Genomic DNA, 18,170 nt, shown 5'->3' with positions numbered 1-18,170 from the left:
TACATCCTATACATCCATCCTATACATCCTATACATCCTATACATCCTATACATTCTATACATCCTATACATCCTATACATCCTATACATCCTATACATCCATCCTATACATCCTATACATCCTATACATTCTATACATCCTATACATCCTATACATTCTATACATCCTATACATCCTATACATCCTATACATCCTATACATTCTATACATTCTATACATCCTATACATTCTATACATTCTATACATTCTATACATCCTATACATCCTATACATCCTATACATTCTATACATTCTATACATCCTATACATCCTATACATCCTATACATCCTATACATCCTATACATTCTATACATTCTATACATCCTATACATTCTATACATTCTATACATCCTATACATCCTATACATTCTATACATTCTATACATCCTATACATCCTATACATGAACATTTCAAGAAATTTATCAATGAAATATGCTCAGATATTCAAGTTACAAAATGATGTTTATGTGTATAACAATACTTGTTAAGAAAATTACATAAATTGTGCAAGTTGCATGAATAATGTCCTTGTTGAAGTCAAATTTTAGATGGAGTTATCTTTCTTTGTCAATAATTGAATCTATTCATAGGTTACAAGAGCTCAATTATTTGTTAAACATTTTACCGGCAAGAATAGAATCTTGTATGGCTTCTGATTGGATGATACAGGATTGGAATTACTTATAATTAAAAGGTTATCAAATTAGTTATAAATAAACCAGAAAATCAAATTCATATTTTACAATAGAAAATATATTCAATTTCTGAATGTAGGAGCCTTTAAAAATTTCCTTTTAACATGCAGTAGAAAAAAAAAATAGATGTTGTTTTTCTACTGCATGTTAAGTCAACTTTTGCCGCATGACCATGCATATTTTACTAACTGTTATGCAACGCTGACATTTTTAGTAATAGGAACTACTACCCATTTTTTTCTAGTTTTTATAGTCTTCAAGAAATGAAATATGGAACACCACTGGTACACTATGGAAAATGCATTATGAATAACTGCACTCTTGTAACCCTTAGTATTACCCTTCAACATCTTAATACAAGTGATGTTTTTATACCTGTCCAGAAGGTGACGGGGGCATTAAGTGTTACTCTTGACTGTCCATCTGTCAGTCAATCTGTCACTCCCATTTTTGTTGCAAAGCTTGAGCGGGGGCATTCATGTCATCAGACACATTCTTCTTTTATTTAGTTGTTATTTTTAATTCCCACTTCTAAAAAAAGCAATCTCTGCCATTCAGTTCTCACAAGCACTCTGATTTTTATGCCCCGCTGTAGCGGAGGGGGTATTAAGTTTTACCCTTGTCTGTCTGTACGTCTGTCTGTCAATCCGTATGTCCCGAAATTGGTTTCCGTTCTCTAACTTTAGTTTGCCTCATCCAAATGTTATGAAACTTATACACAATGATTATTACCACAAAACACAGATCAAGTTTGAATTTGGGTGGTGTCACTTTTACCTTTCTAAACTAATGTCCCTTTACATATGGAAAAATTGCTGAATTTATCGTCTCTGTTCTCTAACTTTAGTTTGCCTCAACCAAATGTTATGAAACTGATACACAATGCTTATTACTGCAAAATACAGATCAAGTTTGAATTTTGGTGGTGTCACTTTAACCGTTCTAGAGTTATGCCCCTTCACAAATGGGAAAATTGCTGAATTTTTCATTTCCGTTCTCTTAACTTTAGTTTGCCTCAACCAAATGTTATGAAACTTATACACATTGCTTATTTTAATTTGGGTAGCGTCACTCATACTTGTTCTTGAGTTATGTCCCTTTATAACGTTGTATATGTTATTTGGGCCTACTAATTACTTATAACGAAATAAATAAAGTATTTATTATTATATGCAAGTGGGGGCATCATCTGTGTCCCATGGACACATTCCCCATTTATATGGAATTCTGTGTATTTTTTTCTTGGGATACCAATTTTTGTGAATTTTGTTGTTATGAGTAAACTACAAAATTAATTGTTCAACAAATTACACATTTTCAATAAGCCTGTTTGCAGACTCTATGAAAACCATGAAATTAAATAACCAGCAAAATACAATTTTTCCGTAAATTCATGAAAATTGGTATGCACATAAATAAATGATTGCATAGTATTTAAGATTGTAAAATCTAAACTAAATTAACACCAGATTATAATGATGTTGGTTTTCTTTCTATTATATTATAATACAGGTCTACCCAGGGACAAGGTGTTATGCCTGATGGTTCAGTACGTTTCACCTGTAAGGGTAAAGATTTGTTCCATTTCATGGGATGTAGTACATTCAGTCAGTACACTGTGGTAGCTGAAATATCTGTCAGTAAGGTAAGGATAAGAGATGATTGTATTATATTTGAGGACATGCCAACATCAGTCTGGTATTTTATGGTAATTTTCCAGTGTAGTTAAATTGGAGATAAAAAAATGATTATTTGAGTACTGTAAATTTAGAAATATATGTGAAAGAGAGGCGAAAGATACAAAGGGGTAATCAAACTAAGTCAAAAAATGAACTGACAATGCCATGACAAAAAACGATAAGCAACTGAATTCAAACAGTATACACAGCTTAACATAGAAAACTATAGACTGAGCAACACAAACCCTACCAAAAACCAGGTGTGATCTCAGGTGCTCTGAAAGGGTAAGCAGACCCTGCTCCATATGTGGCACCCGTCTTGTTGCTCATGTAAGTACCAACCTGGTGATATGCAATAGTTTTATTATTGTGAAAACTGTGAAGGGATAGGCTTCACTTTGAATTTTGATGGCATTATTTGTATGCAGCATGTCTTGAAATCATGATATTTAATATTACATTTTTTTCAAATAATATATGTTGAAAATATGTTTCCTGTAGATAGTAATATTAATTATTATTAGCTACCACATAAAAAGTCCTTCAAATCTTGTCATTCTTGTACCAACCAGGAGGAGGTGGACAGGGGGATCCCTACTTCCCACTCCACCCCTACTCCCAAATCCCCCTTTTTCTCCCACTTCCCTCCCTCTTCCAGATGAAAAAAATCGGACAAAAAACTTTTCTAGCATATCCCTATTTTTTCTCTCCCTTTTCCCCTGGTTCCCTTCATGACTTCCGCTTCCCGTCCCCTCATGTTACCTTACTCCTGTCAATCCCCTCTACCAGGATTGGTCATACTTCAAAACCAAAGAAATAGTTTAAGAATTATCTCCCCTTTTGTATAGTTTTAAAAAAAAATCATTGGGAATAATGTTATATATCTTATGAAATAAAAGGAAATGCATATATTTTCATCTTTGGAAATATTCAATGGTATTGTAAGATAAACATTATACTTTGTACATGATTGTAGTCGGATATAAAAATAAGATTACAAACATATAAATGTTTTTACTAAAGCCCTAGTTAAAATCCTGGTATCTTGCTTCATTTGTGGATAACTGTTACATTCAAATTACTGTTTAAGTCATAGTTTTTGGTGTCCTGTTCACAGCACAGTCTGTGTCATAGCAACTTCAATTTCTGACTGACTGGGAATTTAAAAACACGGAACATTTGAGCATCAATGTTATTTTTGCAGGATAAAAAAAAAATATATTTATACATTGTCAGAAAATAGATTTATTTGTACATGTACTCGCTTTGAAAAAAGAAAAAAGCTCAGTGAGCCTCACTTTTCTTCCACATTCTAAAGCTAGAACAGATCAATTATATATTTTCTAACAATGTTCATGTATTGTGCATGTAGTCTTCAGTACTGGTATACAAGAGCATCCTTATTTTTCACATGTAGAGCTCTACTTGAGTTATTTTTGATCACATGGTTTATCTATTAATTTCGGATATATTGTTAACAGGTAAACCCTAAAGCTGCATTAGAGAAGGTGTGTTTACTTGGATGTGGTATATCTACTGGATATGGTGCTGCATTGAATACAGCCAAGGTAAAGCAGGGGGCACATATAAGACAATGTGTTTCTGTTGTCTTTGAATATCAACTGTATTTTCTACAATTTTTTTTCCTGAATTCCACTATGTTTATTATGTAATATTTACAAAGTGAAATCAACACAAGCTGTTGATCAGTATGCTAGAAAGAATCATCAATGCTTACGTAAAAATACAACTCTGCATGTGAAATCTTCTTCACTGTAACAGAACAATTTATTTTAACGTTAACTTACTGAAATGTTTGCTTTTTCCACCACTTTAGAATTGTCAGCATAGAAGTTCAAGGCTGATTTGGTGTGGAGTATATTCATTGTATGTTGGGTTGTAAATGTATAAAGACACCTATTTGCAGGATAAATTTGTGTGTGTGTAAAAAATAATCAGTAATACAGCAAGGCAGTTGGTGAAATAAAAATTTAGCCAATATCTGTCAGTAGAAAGCACTTTTTTTTTTCTTTTTTTTTTTGTAAATTGTTTTGTTTTAAATTAGGCCATTACCGGTAATTTTCTCAATTGAGTTGTTCCATACTTTTATGTCAGGGCCTTTAATAGCCGACAATACAGTATGAGTTTTTATACGACCGCAAAAAAATTTTTGTGGTCGTATATTGGTATGACGTTGGCGTCGTCGTCGTTGTCGTCGTCGTCGTCGTTGTCGTCGTCGTCCGAAGACACATTGGTTTTCGCACTCTAACTTTAGTTTAAGTGAATGGATCTCTATGAAATTTTACCACAAGGTTCAATACCACAAAAGGAAGGTTGGGATTGATTTTGGGATTTATGGTACCAACAGTAAAGGAATTAGGGGCCAAAAAGGGGCCAAAAATAAGCATTTTTGTAACTTCCAGACATAACTTGTGTGTTAGTGTATGGATCTCTCTGACATTGTACCACAAGGTTCCATATCACAAAAGGAATGCTGGGATTGATTTTGGGGGTAATTGCCTCAAAATTTTAGGAATTAGGGGCCAAAAAAGGGGCAAAAAACAAGCATTTTTCTAGTTTCATGACAATAACTTGTGTTCAAGTGTATGGATCTCTCTGAAATTGTACTGCAAGGTACCATACCACAAAGGGAAGGCTGGGATTGATGATGGGGGTAATTGCCTCAATATTTTAGGAATTAGGGGCCAAAAAGGGGCAAAAAACAAGCATTTTTCTAGTTTCAGGACAATAACTTGTGTGTAAGTGTATGGATCTTTCTGAAATTGTACTACAAGGTTTCATATCACAAAAGGAAAGTTGGGTTTGAATTTGGGGGTAATTGCCCTAAACGTTTAGGAATTTGGGGCCAAAAAGGGGCCAAAAAACACATTTTTCTAGTTTCCAGACAATAACTTGTGTTCAAGTGTATGGATCTCTCTGAAATTGTACTACAAGGTACCATACCACAAAGGGAAGGCTGGGATTGAGGTTGGGGGTGATTAATCATAAGGGGGTTCAAAAAATAAGGGGGGGGGGGATATTTTTTTTTTCCTTTTTTTTCTTTTTTTCCTTTTTTTTTTCTTTTAAAATTTTCCATTTTAAGTTGGTTATTTCTGATTTATATTTAAAAGCAAATAATAATGATATGGTAGGAGATACACACCAAAGAGGATGTGTAAATTATTATATAATAAGTATTGTGCAATAGCAAGAAATTTTCAATTGCACAGTATTGCGCAATAGCAAGAAATCTTCAATTGCACAGTATTGCGCAATAGCAAGAAATATCCAATAGCACAATATTGCGCAATAGCAAGAAATTGTCAATTGTACAGTATTGCGCAATAGCAAGAAATATTTAATTGCACAGTATTGTGCAAAAGAAGATACTTTGTATAAATTGCTTATTTCTTGACCAATTTCAATGGGGTTTTATTCTTGAATTCTTGGGGTTCTTTAATATGCTGAATCTAACCGTGTATTTAGTTTTTGGATTTTGGGCCCCGATTTTAAATTGGTCCACATTGAGGTCCAAAGGGTCCAAAATTAAACTTTGTTTGATTTCATCAAAAATTGAATTATTGGGGTTCTTTGATATGCCGAATCTAACCATGTATTTAGATTCTTAATTTTTGGTTCCGTTTTCAAATTGGTCTACATTAAGGTCCAAAGGGTCCAAAATTAAACTTAGTTTGATTTTAACAAAAATTGAATTCTTAGGGTTCTTTGATATGCTGAATCTAAATATGTATTTAGATTTTTGATTATGGGCCCAGTTTTCAAGTTGGTCCAAATCGGGGTCCAAAATTAAACTTTGTTTGATTTCAACAAAAATTGAATATATGGGGTTCTTTGATATGCTGAATCTAACCATGTATTTAGATTTTTGATTTTTGGGCCCCGTTATCAACTTTGTCCACATTGAGGTCAAAAGGGTCCAAAATTAAACTTTGTTTGATTTCATCAAAAATTGAATTCTTGGGGTTCTTTGATATGCTGAATCTAACCATGTATTTAGATTTTGGATATTGGACCATAATAGGTGAATGTCCAATTTAAAATTTTTAAGTTCTTAGACCACATTCATTCTGTGTCAGAAACCTATGCTGTGTCAAATATTTAATCACAATCCAAATGCAAAGCTGTATCAAGATTGAATGTTGTGTCCATACTTGCCCCAACTGTTCAGGGTTCGACCTCTGCGGTCGTATCAAGCTGCGCCCTGCGGAGCATTTTATTCTCATTGTTGAAGGCAGTACAGTTGCCTATAATTGCTTACATTCTCTCAATTTGAACTCTGGTGGATAGTTGTCTCATTAGCAATCATATCATATCTCCTTATTTTTATATAGTTAAAAAAAACTGTTCCTGGAAGAATTTCTTTTCAAGTGTTTAAAGGCTGTGATATTTCAATTTATGTTGGTGATCGTACAGTAAATACTTAAGCAATCAATGGAATTATTAAAAAAGTATGTCTGTTGAGAGTCTGAAGAAATCCCTTTTAAAAACTCTATAGTCTTTTTTTAACGGAACTTATCAAGAGTGGATGAAAAAAATATATAAATTGCCATAGGCTCAAATACTTTAGATTTTGGTGTTGATTTATTTCATGGTATTATCATAATCTAAATTTTTGGTTATTTTGTAATTACTAGGTAGAACCTGGCTCATCATGTGCTGTGTGGGGTTTGGGAGCTGTTGGACTAGCTGTCATTATGGGATGTAAGAAAGCTGGAGCTTCTCGTATTATTGGTGTTGACATTAACCCAGATAAATTTACTATAGGTATATCAATTACTTACTTACTTATCCTCTTCATCCCCAGTGGGATATAAGGCCACAATGTCTATATCAATTACTTGCTTACTTATCCTCTTCATCCCCAGTGGGATATAAGTCCACAATGTCTATATGATTGAATTTGGTCAAATATCTTAAGTTACAATTAACTTTACGTAATATAAAAGATAAGAACATTTAAGAATACAAATTTAAGTTCCATTCGTGAAAGGTGAGTTGTCCCCCATGTATGTAAGAGTTGTTGTTCTTTGGATGGATATACTGTGTATTTTTATTACCAAATCCAAATCACTTTAGAATAACCCCCAAATGTTATATTTTGAAAGAAAAGATGAACAGTAGAATATATATAAATAACAGAATACAAGTTGGGTCTATTTTACTGTAAAATTGATCTGTGGTTTATCAATAATTAATTAACAACTATCGTGGATTTGCTTTAGTCATTAAGAATGAAAATTGGCTTATCATTGATAAATTATTGAAAGTGCTTCTTGCTAAAAATGTGATGGTCACTTGCTTTCATTTTGCATTAAATTTCAAAAACACAGCATTTATTTCTAATATTTACAGAAATTCTGAAATAAAATAATATATGTGTTTACTTTTGATTCTGAAAGTATTAAATTTTTGACACAAGAATTCAGCAGAAATTGTCTAGTGAGATGAAAGCAGTATCTTTCCAGTGAAATCAATTATAACACATCATATAGCTAAAATTATTAAATTTAAAGTAGATAGCTGGTAAAATATTTATCAAATTTCGATCATTATTATACCTGTATATCAAAGGATAATGATTTATTGTTATATATCCATATTAACAAGCTAAAATGGCAACTACTTTTTTTCAAATTAATGAAATTAGTGATTTACAAATAAATGATAGTTGTTTGTATGAATACACTAACAAGGCAAACAAATTGTGTTGATTAATTTGGTAGGTTGGAGCTAATAATTCTATAATCTTGAGCTGCTTTCATGCAATTTGGGTTAAGCATAATTATGACAGAATCAAATGATTTGTCTTTTGTTGGATACTATTTTTTTGTGGATTTCATGGGTATTATGAAATAGCAAATTTAAATGTTCAACGAAGTACACATTTCATAATGGCTTATATGCAACCTTTGATAAAACCATGAAATCTTATATCCACGAAAATATGATTTTCCCTCAATCCACAAGAATTGGTACCTGTGAAAATGAATGAATCCACAGTACTTAAATACAACAGTTCAGATATAAAATTAAGAAGATTTGGAATGATTGCCAATAAGACAACTATCCCGTAGAGTTGAAACAAACAAAAAATAAAAACAGGAAAAACTATTTATCATACATTTCACAATTAACAAACATTTCTAATTCATATTTTTATGTCTTATTAGCCAAAGAGTTTGGTATGACTGAGTCTTTTAATCCTAAAGACCACCCAGACAAAACTTCACAACAGGCTCTAGTTGAATTGACTGATGGTGGACTAGACTATACATTCGAATGTATTGGAAATATTCATACAATGGTAAATAAAAGAACAGGGGCTCTTTTCACAAAAAATCTTACGAGAAGCCATGAACATTTCAGTATAACTTACGATCAATTTTAATCGTAAGATTTTTTGTGAAAAGAGTCACAGAGTTCCAATGGCCCTCTGTGTCGCAAATATTTTAACTGTTATTGGACAATTAATTAAAAAAATTGTTTTTTGGTTCTTATAAAACCATTCATAAATATCTTAGAGAATTTTAGGTTTGAGAGTGCTTGCAATGCAATTTTCCATATACTGTAAATCCAGAAATAATTGCGTGGTTTTTATTAATGTGAATAATGCGACTGGGTGGGTATCGCAATTAAAAGAACTGATATCTGAAACATATATTTGTATGCAGATTTCCTGAAATTGCAATAATTAATATTGCATTTTCGTCCATTCTTCAAAAATCTCATTAATAATTAATAAATGCATGCAATAATTTCTGCTGAATTTACAGTTAATCAATATTTCTGGCAGAACTCTTTTTGAAATAGTTCATAGGCACAAATTTTCAAAGTTGTCAGAGACATTCCTGATGTAAACATTTGATATAAATTTCATGAATATGGGGCAAGAATTGTACATGTATGAGTGCTTACTATCCAATTTTTTTATAGAATGTACATTGCTAAGGGACATAACTCCTGAAAAACATTGATCAGTGCTGATCTTAGAACTAGTCCCAGAGACCCAGACATTTAAACCTTTGATATTGATTTGACAAAATAACTGGTAAGAATTGTACACATGAGAATGCTTTCAAGGCAATTGTTTATATAATTTGACAATGAAAATGTTGAAATTGTGTTATTAATATGTCTGATTCTTATTTTAGAGAGCAGCTTTAGAAGCATGTCATAAAGGATGGGGTGTGTCCACAATAATAGGTGTGGCTGGAAGTGGACAGGAAATTTCTACCAGGCCCTTCCAACTTGTGACTGGACGAGTCTGGAAAGGAACTGCTTTTGGAGGTATTTATTTTATATATTTGATTGACTTGATGTAATGTAAAGTCTTTGTTTTTGTAACTATAGTGTCATTTCCTCTGTGAAATTTTATACATGATTACATCATGAAGTAGTACACTATAGCCTACATTATGAATGTGGATTTTGTAATCCGTGCAATAGTTAGGAAACAAGAATTACCCAGTATGCATGATATGAATTTGTCTTGTCTTGTTCAAGATTTGACACTGAGTATTGTTCTTTTCATTTCCATCACATTTTGATTCTGAAGAATAGCTTTAGACACAAACACATAAATGTGATATCCTTTGATGCTATGTATGCTTACATGGAAAATCGTTGAAGTAGTTAATACCAGTTCTTATTAATTTCATTATAAAAATAAGAAGATGTATGATTGAGACAACTCTCCACCAAAGTCGTAGAATTTAACAACTATAGGTCACCCTACAGACTTCAGCAAAGACCATATCGCATAGTAAGCTGTAAAATTCCCTGATATGACAAATGGAAAACAATTCTAACAAGAAAACAAACAGCCTTATTTATGTTCAAAACAATAAACGAAAAACAAATATCATATACAGCAACAAACAACAACCACTTTAATAAGAAAAAATTACCAGAAAGGCAAGATATACAAATAAGTCCCATGGGCTAAATTGTCAGATGACTCCTTATTTGAGTTATTGTCCTTTAATGATGATTTTTACAATTTTTTGTGCATTTTTATACGACCGCAAAAAAATTTTGTGGTCGTATATTGGTATGACGTTGGCGTCGTCGTCGTCGTCGTCGTCGTCGTCGTCGTCGTCGTCGTCCGGCGTCGTCGTCCGAATACACATTGGTTTTCGCACTCTAACTTTAGTTTAAGTGAATGGATCTCTATGAAATTTTACCATAAGGTTCAATACCACAAAAGGAAGGTGGGGATTGATTTTGGGGGTTATGGTACCAACAGTTAAGGAATTAGGGGCCAAAAAGGGGCCAAAAATAAGCATTTTTGTAACTTCCAGACATAACTTGTGTGTTAGTGTATGGATCTCTCTGACATTGTACCACAATGTTCCATATCACAAAGGGAATGCTGGGATTGATTTTGGGGGTAATTGCCTCCAAATTTTAGGAATTAGGGGCCAAAAAGGGAAAAAAAACAAGCATTTTTCTAGTTTCATGACAATAACTTTTGTGTAAGTGTATGGATCTCTCTGACATTGTACCATAAGGTTCCATATCACAAAGGGAATGCTGGGATTGATTTTGGGGGTAATTGCCTCCAAATTTTAGGAATTAGGGGCCAAAAGGGGCAAAAAACAAGCATTTTTCTAGTTTCATTACAGTAACTTGTGTGTAAGTGTATAGATCTTTATGAAATTGTACTACAAGGTTCCATATCACAAAGGGAAAACTGGAAGTGATTTTGGGGGTAATTGCCCACAACGTTTAGGAATAAGAGGCCAAAAAGGGGCAAAAAATAAGCATTTTTCTAGTTTCCAGACAATAACTTGTGTTCAAGTGTATGGATCTCTCTGAAATTGTACAGTTCATACATGTGAACCTCCCGACGGGAGTACAATAATCCCGTTTTCAGGGGTCTCCTCCCGACCTCCAGTTGAAGACAAAAAAATCCTGTGTATGAAATATTTCATGAATGAAAAATTTCAGCCCAACATATCTGGTGTAACTGACATTACTGAAGTTATATTTTACCTGTAAATCAATTAAAATGCATAATTATATGGCCTCACTTGTCACCTTGGGTGTCAAACATACTGGTAATAAACGATTTTTACCTCAGGCTAACTGCCGTTGTGTAATAAAACTTTGTTTATTTAAAATGAATGTTAGGTTACTTCCCTTGATTTATCCTGTTTTAAGTTATTTTCCTTTAAATAATGTAAATTTTTAAAAGAATATAAATAAAATATAAATTGAACAAATAATCATAAAAGGATGGAAATTAAATGATTTGAAATGTTTTAGGACAAATAAAAAAATAATAATTTGAAAATTATTTGAGGGTTCTATACTTCCTTTAAAGGCTTAAATTGAAATTTATATAGTAACTATGACCCATGACTACAGTTTGAATGTGTTACTTATCATGCATTATAAATCATTTAACTAATCGAATATTTTTAGTTAAACATGTCAGATATGGATTAATTAAAAAAATGTCGGATGAGAAAATATATTGTCCAATGTGAATATAACTGTAAATATGTTTTGTTCCGTCTGTGTTTATGTTCTTCATGCGTGTATATAAACTGTCTTGTGTGAACAACGACAATTGACGTTTAAAAAAAAAAGGCGGGAAGGAGAACCAAAGCAATTGCTGACTTAAGTATAAGCAACATATATGCACTAGCACTTATTACTCCTTTCCCCACCATACCATTCCTATTATCCTATATATGTTTAACAATCCGTTTATCACAACAATATAAAACATATAAATAAATATGAGCGTGATATACTCGAGAGCCGCCTCAGATGGCGAAGAAGGGATAAAAATAGGGAAAATGATTCCAAGGCCCTGTACCCTGACAATACAATCCCAAGATGTAACACCAAAAATTACATCGGCAGAAATGCTACACTACATAAATAGCGAGATAAATTTAGATATATCTGCCCTCATAGGCTATTTCCAGTCTACAGGCATAAATACGTTCTCGGCATCTTTTAGAGACGAGCACTCAAAGGAAATCTTCCAAGATATATTCAGAGAACAATTCGAGGTTAGGGAGGTTACCTTTAATGTAATACAAGCACAACCCCTACAATGGGAAAATAAAAAAAGAACCATTGATATTACATTGTTCGGAATACCATACGAGCTAAAGCCTGAGTATATCAGAAATAAAATGCAAAAATATGTAGACATAGGGGAAATAAAATACAACACATACAAAGATTTCCCAGACATATCTAGTGGGGTTGTTACTGTTGTTGCCAACAGTATCAAAGAAGACATACCAAAAAAAATCTATATAAAAGGGCAACAAATTTCCACTAGATATGAAGGTCAGCCGCACGGCAAAAAGTGCTTTAATTGCCAAGCATACGGACATATCTCAGTAGATTGTCCAGAGCCACCCCGTAAAGTATGGAGTTCAGCGAGAACCCATCCAACTAGAGCTAATAGTAATGAGTCTTTATCCACTCAAGACTCACAAGAGTCACAAGACTCACAAGAAAATACGATAGTAAGCACAGGGGAAATAGAGGTAGAAATCTACCAAGACAAGGAAACAATGGAAGCAGCTCAAACCAGCACTTCCGATTCTAACCCCATAGAAGAAAATCTTAATGATTCAAAGAGCAGTAACGAGTCAACTGACCATCAAATCATAATAACACAAGCTCTAGAAGTCAAATTTGATAAACCACAGTCTGAGACTGAAAAGATCAAAGAAAAACAAAAAGGCAAAAAAAAGCCAAACCAAGTAGAGTACAATGATCTAATGGAAGATTTAACAGAGATATTGGGCACAATCTCTGAGTCAGACCCAGAAAACACTGAAAAAGAAGAACAACAAATAAAAAAAAAAGGGTCGGATACCAATTCTGGAGCCTCAGTGGCTCAAGGAAATGGTAGGAGCCAAAACAAACAAACAAAAGCTCAAACAGACAAAGAAAAAAAGAGAGAGAGAATAGAAAGACAAAGAATTGAAAAAAGAAAAAATCTTAGTGATAGTGAAAATGAATTAGAAAAAAGGAAGCCAGAGGCAAAGAAACAGATAACCAAAAAATATTAAATAAAACAATAGACATTAGACAAACAAAATTTAAATTAAAATTAAAGAAAGATAAAATTTTCATATTGTATACTTTACTATTTATTTATGATAAGTATCTTCACATTACTATTATACTCTTTTTTACTAACCCACATGAGCACTCTTCATATTATATCACAAAATATAAGGAAAAATATAAACACTAAGTATAAAGATATAATCAATAGCTACCAAGATGCCAATATCATCTGTTTACAAGAAACAGGGGTACTAAAAAGATCAACCCAAATTGATATTGAAGCGACAACAAATTATAAGATCTACAGTTCAGATGGAGAAAATAGGGCAAGGGGTGTATGTATACTAATATCAAAAGATGCAAAAGAAATAGTTAAGAAACAAGTTCCGGCGACGTTAAAAGGAAATTTCATACATTTAGAATTTAAAATAGATAATAAAAAATATCAACTTCTCAATATATACAGTCCAGAAAATAATACAAGACCACAAACAGAATATTATGAACAATTAGATAAATATGCTGAATTAATAAATGTAAAAACAGATATAGTAATTTTTGGAGGAGATTTTAACCTGATAACATCAGAAAGAGACTCAAAAACAGGAAAAATTAACACAGGTAGAAGGACAATGGATATATTTAACAGTATAATATCCAAACTAAACATAAAAGATACATACAGATACAGAAATAAAAATACAAGAGTATACTCATGGACAAAATTTGACAATAGTTCCGCAACAAGAATAGACAGAATTTATTTATCCAAACATATCTGTAATAAAATAAAAGAAACATTATATACACCCTTTGCAAGATCCGACCACAAAGGTTATAAACTAAGAATATTAATTGGCCATACAAAATGGGGAACAGGATTTTGGAAACTTAATGAATCTCTGCTACAACAAAAGAAATATACAGAATTGATAAGAAATTTTTGGAAGTCATGGGGAAAGGAGAAATTAAAAATGAATATTTTAGATTGGTGGGAAAAAGGAAAAAAGTCAATAAAGGATATAACAATAAACTACAGTAAGGTTATGGCAACAAAAGAAAAGTGCAAATACAAGGGTCTGATACAACAACTAGAAGAAGAAGAAAATAAGAATAAAAATGATATATCTAATGAAAGAATAAATAAAATAAAAAAAGAAATAGCAATATTAGATGATAACAAAAAAAAAGGAGTTATAATAAGATCAAGGGAGGAATATTACAATGGAGATTTAGAAAATATAGAAATTTTTGAATTAGCTGAAGAGAAAAGGGGTATAAAAAAAGAAATAAGAGAACTTTATGACAAAAATGGGATATTAAGGGAAAACAAAGAAGAAATAATAAACATTGTCAGAGACTTTTATAAAGGATTATATAGTAGCCAAAAAATAGAAAACGAAAAAATAATGGACTATTTGGAAGGGGTCAAACTAAATAAATTGGAGGAGGCGGATTGGGTTCATTTGAACCCAATTATGACAAATGAAGAATGCTTCAAAAATACAAAAGATTTTCAAAATAATAAAACACCAGGAATAGATGGTCTAGGGAAAGCATTCTATGTTGAATTTTGGGATATCATAGGTGAAGATCTGACAGAAGTCACAAATAATATATATTTAACAGGGGAAATGACGGAATCGATGAAAACTGGAATTATAACTCTCAGCTACAAGAATAAAGGAAATTTTAGAGATTTGAAACAATGGCGACCTATAAGTTTACTATGTTTTGACTACAAAATTATAACGAAGACCCTAACAAAAAAAATGGCAAAAATAATCAATCAACTAGTCGATGTAAACCAGACAGGGGCAGGGCCAAATAAAAAAATCACGGAAAACATATATGGGATAGATTCAATCATAGAACTTATGGAAATAAATGATTGGAATGGCTATCTTGTATCTTTTGACCAAGAAAAGGCATTTGATAGAGTGGAGCATAACTATACTATTCAAGTACTGAAAAAAATGAATTTCCCCCCAGGCATAATAAGGTGGATTGAGATAATTTATAAAGACATAAAGAGTACGATACAGATTAACGGTCATCTTACAAAAGAAATAAAAATAGAACGTTCAATAAGACAAGGGTGCTCTTTATCTATGACAATTTATGCATTAATTATAGAACCTTTGGCCTCAAACATTAGAAACTCGAAAGACATAAAAGGAATAAACCTGCCAAACAGGAAAGAAAAATGCGCACTATTCCAACACGCAGATGACTGCTCCACCATAACAACAGAAATTTCAGATTACGATCAATTAGTAAAAGAATTTAAAAGATTTGGCGAGGTATCGGGGTCAAAAATAAATGAATCCAAAACAGAAATATTAGAAATAGGAAGAAAAAAAACAATCTTTAATCGACAGATAAAGGATTTAATTAAGGAAAATGTTAAAGTGCTAGGGATAAAATTTGGGGAAAATAAAATGGAAAAAAACTGGAATCCAATAGTAGAAGCAATAGCAAAAACATGTAAGGAATGGGAAAACAGAAATATAGATATATACTCAAAAGTACAAATAATAAATACATATATGTTGAGCAAAGCCTGGTTTGTAGCAAGAATAATTTTACCAACTCAAGAAATAAAAAGTAGGATAAATAGAGCATTATACAAATTCATATGGAATGGTCCAGAGCTAATAAAAAGAACAACTTTGAATAAAAAGAAAAAAGAGGGGGGAATTCAAATGCCTGATTTTGAGGAAAGGATCAATGCCATGTGGCTACAAAAAATTAGTGATATGATCATAGGAAAACCAACAATCTGGAAAACCCTATATACGTATTTTCTAGGGATAACAACAAGAGAATTAATGCCGGAATTAGCAGAAAATAAATATAGCCACTCAGAACAATTTGGGAAAAATTCAAAAAAATTAAAAGAAATATATATACAATACAGAAGTAAAATCAAATTAACAGAAAACATTACGTTAAAAGATATTTATTATGAAATCATTGGACAAAGGAAAAATTTAATAACAGTAGAAGAAAAAAATAAAGAAATAGAATTTACAAATATTTGGCAAAAAGTAGCTGACATCAAAAATGATATTCACAGAGAATTTATTTATAAAATAATACACAGAGCTGTATTAACGGGAGAAAAACAAATAGATAGAGGAATAAGAGGCATAGATCCAAAATGTAAATACTGTAATAGACAGCTTGAAACATATGAACATCTATTTATAGACTGTAAGGAACTAAAAATGTTTAGAACTTATGTGATACAAAATGGTCAGTCAGAAGACCCAAACTTTGAAATAAATAAAAAATCACTTCTACTGGTAGACATAAAAAAGGAACTAATGCCTATAATATATGGATATACACATGCAGTTTGGGCCTGTAGGCATTTTGGAGACACACTAAATCTGTACAAATTACAAATGAAGTACCATAAGGATAAAGAAATATACCGGAAATATAATTAAACAAAAATTAGAAAGAAATAATACCAAAGGATACAAGATAGCAAAGAAAGAAGATAAAGACAACATAAATAGCAAAAATAAAAAATAAAATTGGATGACGGGATTGGGAGACTACTATGTTAGAGCTTAACTTTAATAGGGTTTTATACCCGTTTAGTCTCCTAATGCCCAAAATTAAAATTTAAAGTGGAAATAACCAGTCAACCAAAAAGGGAATTAAAACGGGATGGAAAAAAACGAGTAGTCAGTGTGGGTTGCGCCGCGCTATACTACATAGATATATAACAACAACAGAATCAGTTACCTACAGGGAACTAGAAAGAAACAACAATAGGAACAATAGGAAATTTATTTAAATTTAAATTGTAATTAGTTAAACCATACTTGTTAATATATTGTTTTGTTAATGATAAGATTAAAATAATCATGTTTTTTATTGCAGAAATAAAATATCGAAAAACTTTCTCAAAATAGCACGATGATGATAAAGTGAACAAAAGCCATCTATCAATCAGTCAAAAAACTGGGCTAGATGATAGATGAGAAAATTTTTCAATTTTTCAAATTAAAATTCAGTATTATAAATAAAGTGGCTTATTTCTCCTTTTTCATTCTTCTAAGCAGTATGTAAGCACTCTTTTAGCACACTAAACCCAAATTAACATTCTCAACCACTACGGTTGTATATTGTATTAGTATTTTCAAATAAGTAAGGGACTGGCAAGTTCACACCAATCTGAGTGTTGAGAAGAAAAAAAAAAAAAAAAAAAAAAAAAAATAAATCTACTTGCATAAAGATAAAAATAAAAGATCTACTTGCAGATAGATAAGCAAATGTTCTGATTGCAACGAATAATATTAAGAAAGATATGACCTAAAAAATTTAAAGAACATACTGAAAAAGAAGAATGTTAGATTGAACAAGTTGAAAGTTTAAAAAGACAGAGAAAATTTATAAGTACAAAGGTACTTTAAACATAATACATTCGGATGGAAAGTTGAAGAAAACACACTTTAACAGACAATTTCTACAGAACACGGTTACATTTACGACAGAATTTATGTCGATTAAAAACATCCTGATCTGAGTCCTAATCTCCAAAACTCCTGATCTTAGTTTCACAGTCCATCACATGTATGTGTACTGCAAGGTACCATACCACAAAGGGAAGGCTGGGATTGAGTTTGGGGGTGATGAATCATAAGGGGGTTCAAAAAATTTGGGGGGGGGG

The 18,170-nt window shown here is 31.9% G+C and overlaps 1 protein-coding gene across 1 annotated transcript in view; it reads left to right on the top strand.

Moving 5' to 3' along the window:
* LOC127707438 (alcohol dehydrogenase class-3 chain H-like) overlaps positions 1-18,170 on the top strand; it is a 35,815-nt gene that overhangs the window by 14,061 nt on the left and 3,584 nt on the right. Inside the window, exons 5-9 of the mRNA XM_052211966.1 lie at positions 2,250-2,382; positions 3,898-3,984; positions 7,072-7,201; positions 8,608-8,741; positions 9,589-9,724. Coding sequence (XP_052067926.1) covers positions 2,250-2,382; positions 3,898-3,984; positions 7,072-7,201; positions 8,608-8,741; positions 9,589-9,724 — 620 coding nt within the window. The remainder of the gene's footprint in view (positions 1-2,249; positions 2,383-3,897; positions 3,985-7,071; positions 7,202-8,607; positions 8,742-9,588; positions 9,725-18,170) is intronic.

The sequence above is a fragment of the Mytilus californianus genome, unplaced genomic scaffold (assembly GCF_021869535.1).
Source record: "Mytilus californianus isolate M0D057914Y unplaced genomic scaffold, xbMytCali1.0.p SCAF_7, whole genome shotgun sequence".
Lineage (NCBI taxonomy): Eukaryota > Metazoa > Mollusca > Bivalvia > Mytilida > Mytilidae > Mytilus > Mytilus californianus.
Note: the sequence above shows the minus strand (reverse complement) of the source record. Positions and strands in the feature narration are given on the sequence as shown.